This window comes from Parus major, chromosome Z, assembly GCF_001522545.3.
Source record: "Parus major isolate Abel chromosome Z, Parus_major1.1, whole genome shotgun sequence".
Taxonomy (NCBI): Eukaryota; Metazoa; Chordata; class Aves; order Passeriformes; family Paridae; genus Parus; species Parus major.
The window spans coordinates 44,267,624-44,273,623 of NC_031799.1; the positions used below are offsets into that span (position 1 = coordinate 44,267,624).

The 6,000-nt window shown below is 38.2% G+C and overlaps 1 protein-coding gene across 2 annotated transcripts in view; it reads left to right on the top strand.

Annotated features, from left to right (window-relative positions):
- GAK (cyclin G associated kinase) overlaps positions 1-5,749 on the top strand; it is a 66,219-nt gene extending 60,470 nt beyond the window's left edge. For both annotated transcript variants that reach the window (XM_015653549.3, XM_015653550.1), the window contains exon 28: positions 233-5,749. In XM_015653549.3, coding sequence (XP_015509035.1) covers positions 233-334 — 102 coding nt within the window. In that variant the 3' untranslated portion in view covers positions 335-5,749. The remainder of the gene's footprint in view (positions 1-232) is intronic.
- The last annotated feature ends 251 nt before the right edge of the window (positions 5,750-6,000 follow it).

Here is a 6,000-nt window from a genome sequence, read left to right on the forward strand (position 1 = left end):
TGTACAGAAAGCTTGAAAATAAAGTAATGAAACCAAGGATTTGGATTTGTTTAAAATACTCATGGCAAGCTTTGGATAAGGTTGGAGAGAGTTCTTTGTCTGTAAAATTATATTCACAGAGCAGTCTCTAGCTCTTGAATAAGACAGTAAATATCAAAGGGATGGGATCTTTTCTAAATGACCTAATTTCTAATATTTTTATGCTTATATGGTACGTTCTCTTTGTTTCCAGGCCACAGGACAACCCTACGAGCAATATGCCAAAATGATCTTCATGGAATTGAATGATGCATGGTCAGAGTTCGAAAACCAGGGATCAAAGTCCCTTTTCTGAAATTTCACCTTTCACAGAACTGCTTCCAGAAACTGGAGCTGAGCATTGTTGTGACTTCATTGCGCCTGAGGTTTATGAAGCGCTTTTCCACGATTTCAGCACAGTTTCTAGTCATGCACTTAAATGTGGGGATGTATTTTATAAGACGTAGAGTACAAAGCATTACATAGATGCGTTAAGAAAAAAGCTGCTGAGTACCTGTAGAAATCACAGTTTGGGAGTAAAGGTTTCTCTTCAGTTTTGTATAAGAAAAATAGAATTTTAATGAAGTTAAGTAATTAGTGATAGGCTAGTATTATTATAAATCATTCCAACTTAATTGATCTTTGCTGTACCTCTACCATCTCAAATTTGTCTGTTACTTTGAGTAGTTTTGTGATTCAATCTTGATATTTGGTGCCTGTCGCCTTCTTCAAAGTGCTTTAGTTAGCAGCAGTGAATTTGCTTGGCTTATCTCAAAACTAAGGGTGTATATTTTCATCTGTATTTTATATAATCAATCTGATAATCATTCTGTAAATAATGTTTTCTGGTAATATCTGTGTTCTTTACAATAGAGTAACAGTTGTTTAGCCAAAATGACACCACCTGTGGGAAAGTCAGACAGGGTTGTTCTTGATTGTTTTTGTTGTTTTTGTTGGTTGGTGGGCTTTTTTGTTTTTAACATATCATGAACCTAAAAAGAAATTTTGACTCTGAGGTCTGCCTGTTCCTGCTGTTTTGTTTATTTATTGCAGTACTCTGACCTGTGCTTATTTTCCTAGTTCTTTAAGTGGCGTCTCTTGCTTCTGAATTCAGTGGAATGTTCCTTTCATTGCACTTCAAATACTCTGGTAGAAACAATGTAACTGAAACTTGAAGTGTAAGCAAGAACCTTTTGCTTTGATTTGTCTGAGTATTGAATCACTCATTATCATCTGGTGAGCATTTAAAGTGCTTTAACAAACATTTTGCTGTGTGTTTGAAACTTTTGTGTTTTTGAGATATGCATGGCATCAGTGCATGTGAAAACATGGTGTGTCTTGGTAGACTGTTGAATTTCTGCTCACCTATTAACATGCACTGCTTAGTGTGAGGTGAGTAGAGACACAACTTGGTAACAAAACTTGCCATGTTTTCTCATCCCTGTTTGGAAGGTACTTTTTCACTAGTGCTGGGGTGGATGATGCAAATGACCAATGACTGTTATACTCTGTGTAATAACAAAATGCAATTTTCATATCAAGTTTGAAAATGTTGAAAATTAGTGCTGGGATATTAAATCTTCAGCAGCAGTCTCTTGATACCTGACAGTTGGGCATTCAAGGGGATATTTTGATCACTTGCCTTTTTATACATTTTGCATGCTTAACTGAGAGGGAAGCTGTATTATTAGCAGAGGTAACTGTTCAGCTTAGCAATATCTGAACAGGAAACATGAGATTCTAATTCCACCTGGAAGGTGTGTTGGATGAGATTTTCCACTGCTGCGCCAGCCCGAGAGCTGGTGGGTTAGAGACTGCTGAACATTTGCCATGTCTAGTCTCTAGCTCTGATATAACACAGTTACTTATTAACCTCTGATCAAAGGTTTTGATTGTGTATATTTGCATATATATTCAGCTGCTGTGATTTTTTTTTAAGGTGAAGCTAGGATCAGTTATGGATCAGGAAGGTTATATATTATTCATAGCTGCTGTTGTATTTCAGTTACTGCTTTGAAGCAGTCTTAAATCTCAGTAGATTTCTTCATAAATGTATGTAACTTGCTGTCTGTTTATAAGTAAGAGTTGATCTTTTTTCCTTTGGACACTTCATTAATTCTTTGTGTATGTGTTCTGCAACCATGGAAATTAAAGGCTTCTGCTGGTAGGATAGGTTTATGGGAGACCTCTTTACAGTTCTAGGGCAAATGCTGTCTAGTAATAGGTTTAAAAAGATGCATAGAGATATATATATATAATGACTTTGACTATAGTGCTATATTACAGTTGTGAGATAATGCATTTCTAAGGGGGCTGCTTAGAATAAGGAAGGACTGCTTTAAAAATCCATGTTCATTCAGTGCATACAGGCAACTTAATTTTGAGGCATACATTTTTAATTGCTCTTTCCTTGAAATATGTGTTTAAAAAATGTAAACATGAAAATTGTGAGGAAAACATCTTCCTCTGCTTTGTATATTTGGTAGCATTTTCTGGATGATGTCTACATTAATCTTTTGTAAATTTCTCTACTCTTGCTTGCAAAATTTTCTTGAAACATCAAAGAAGAACATCAAATGTAATTTTAAGTTAGCAGGGAAAACATGAGTGCAGGAATTTTACTTGGAACTGAAGACCTTTTGAAATTAGCTCTCTCTTTTAAAAATTACAGAAAATCAAGAAGTTTGGCTATGGATTCTTCCAACAGCCATTAGATAATTTCTGGAACTTCAGTTGGGTTGACAGAGCCGCTCAGCTTATTTTATGGCTTAGTCAGCTCTGGTTCTCAGTGGGGGAACTGGCTGATTTCTCTGTTGTACTCCTTTCTACATAATTTAAATTTGCTGCTAAGAATCTGGGAGAGGCTTGGTATGGTAAACTGATAAATCTTGACAATTAAACTATTTTGGGTAGGGTGTTTTGATTTTGGTTTTATTTTTTGTAACTGTGTCATTTGTCTGTGTTACATACAAGAATGTGCAAACAATGGGGATTTCACTAAGGTTCTGTAAGCAAACTGTAATTTGGAAATTAAAAAAAATTTCAAGTGGTGAATATGAACATAATAAACTGAAGTTTTGTTTTCTGTGCAACACAAAGCAGCATGAGGACCACTAAAGGTGTTTCTTAGTGTAAGACATATATTAGGTACAAGAACCTGGGAAGAGGGAAGTTAAAGTATATTTCATATAAATGTGTATTGAATCTTAATGTTTTATAGGAGAGGGTCATTTGGAAGAAAAACATCCAGCAGTTGTATGGATTAATCTTAAAACAGTAATAAAAAAGGGTAGAAAATCTGGGAATGAGGGCTTTTCAACCTTTTGCTTTGTACTTGGTCATTAACTGCCTGCTGCATGGACTGTGAGGGCACTAAGATCATGACACACACATTTCCCTGTAGCTGTATCCTTAGTGTCCACAAACTGAAAAGCTTTTAGAACAGGCTTCAGAAAAACATGATTAATCAGAGGCTTGGCTGGATTCTCTCTCTGGTTAAAATGTTGGTTTTCCATTCATATTAATTGTTCATTGCATAGTTAAGTTTTGAAGTGTTGAAGCTATGCCCTGAAAGCTGAACTTTATATCTGCTTCTGCTGGCTATGAAGCTTGAAGATGAGGTCACAGGGTGTTTCCAAGCAGGTTAATACACTGCCTACCAGGCTTTGTGTATGGCACTTGAGGTTCTCTTATGAAGCACCTCCTTGACTCTTGCAGCAAGTCGTGGGGCCTGCTGGCCCATTCTGATAGTTCCCTCTGTCTGGTAACAACACCTGACTAATGTCATATATTGTTTGCAGCCTACCAGGATCACTTTCCAAAAGTAAGTAGGCAGAGATGGTTATTGCAAGAAAAAAAAAGGAAAACAGCCCTAGATAGATAGATTAAAGGCAGAGTAGAGAAAAACCACCAGGGCTCTAAAGTACATCTCAAATACTGCTTTCTAATTCTCCCTCCATAGACTTATTGCTACCTACCTCTGCTAAAAACAGGTGTAGATTAGTAGAGAGAACCTGATTTGCAGCTTGCTTTCCAGCCCTTTTAGAACATTGCCAACTGACTGTGACAGGTGGGAGTACCAAGTCCCTAGCTTTCCCCACCCCCACCCCTCCCCCCCCGCCCAATTTCCATAAAGCAGATTTAAAAAGTGTTTGGGCAGGCTTCCATTATTTTTTAGTTACATGGCTTGTGTTACATTGCTGTTAGATCTGGGGAGTCCAGTAACATAACTTTTAAAACAGAGATCTGTGAAGAATTGGTGTTAAGAGAGTGTGTGGCTGGAGTCTGCCTAATAGAGGCAAGTGATGTTTTCTAACCAGAGGAAATCAACTGGTATCTTCAACCTCAGGCATGCTTGTTTCCAAGTTCTGTCAGAGTTCCTTAGGAGCAGCAAAGAGCATTAGTGGTTAGTTAGACATAAAGCCTGGAAGGAAAAGGTCCTCAGCTTTGTTAGTTGGGTCAAGCTCAGCTATTTTGCTAATCAGTGGTAGCTTCTTCAGCAAGTAATAAACAGAAAACCTCTGAAAGTGCTGATGAAGTACATTTCCTTGGAACAGTGGAAGAGTCCTTGGTGTTGTGAGGGTAACTAATGCTCATGAAAAATGCGTTGTTTACCTCCATGTTCCTGGTAATTCTGGACAGTTCCTCCCTTTTTGTCTTGCCAAGCACAGAGCAACAGTTCATTTGTGAAAGCTACCTGCACAAGATGAATATTTTGCACAAACCAAAGCGGAGTTTGAGCGTAACAGAAATCTCATCAGGCCTTTGGGGCTGCTGGGTTCTGTGCACCATTCCACTTCCTGAAGCCAGACTGCAGTTTCCCCAGCAATCGCAGTGTGTTTACATACTTGCTGGGCCGCTGCACTCTGCTGCTCACAGAAGTGTTTTCAGGGATAGTGTAAATGTGGAAACCTTGTTGCTCCTTAGCTGTGTCCTTAATTGTCTAACAATTGCAATGTAATGGCTGCTTTGTAAATAAGGTCAAATTAATCTTGTATGACTCAGTTGACATTTTCTGTCAAGAACTTGCAGGTGATTGACCTGCAAAAGCTGTAAAAGGAATGTATCATTTCCCACCCTTTGAGCCTGTCCCTGGTGCAGAGCAGCACTCGCACCCAGAAGCCCAATGATGAGGAGCTGAGCTCTGCTTCTGAACCTGATGAATCTTGCAATGCTTGCTTACTTTCTCTTTGGGTGAGCTAATTGTGGACTGCAGTTTAGACTGCATTAAGCTTACGATATATGCTCCAAAAATACTAATTCAGTACTTTTTATGAAGGATGTGTTGTCATAGAAGCTTTTATTACCAAAAGGGGATTAAGAGGCATTGTGGGAACTCCCAAAACTCTTTAGTGGAATGTACTGTATATTTGCAATGTAGATTTCTAGAAGTGATTGTCATCTCTCATAAGATCTTGGCTTGCTCTGAGGTCCTTATTGTATTTACCCGTAGTTGTGATTGTACTTTCAATACCTGTGTTTTTTTCTGATTTGGAGTGTGTGGAAGGACAGAACAGACAATTCCTGTTTTTGCCATCTTTCGGGAAATGCAGTGTACTGTGTAATTTTGCTACTAGTGAAATGATATACCTGTATGTATATAAGGTAAAATAGTCAAATTAAGCCTTGTTTAAAAGTAGATTTAATGTTTGGTACAATGTCCTTGAACAGAATATTTTGCTTTGAAATGTATTACAATTTAACCAGTGATCAATTAAAACAAACAAAGTAACTTTGTGTATTTCCTTCTTTACCAAGGGAGAAATGGCCTGAACATCCAAACCATTTCCACTGTGTCTTCCAGAGCGATGTGCAAATGTTAGAGAAATGGTTCTCATTATTGTGTTCAGGTTGACTGAACCTGTTAGGAGCTAAGTGGCTCTTCAGAAGTGTCTCTTCTGTTGAAGAGGCATTGCTGCAGTGTGCCCTGGGGTTTGGCAGCTGCATTTTCTAAGTGCTGAGCTGAGCTGAGCTGAGCTGAGG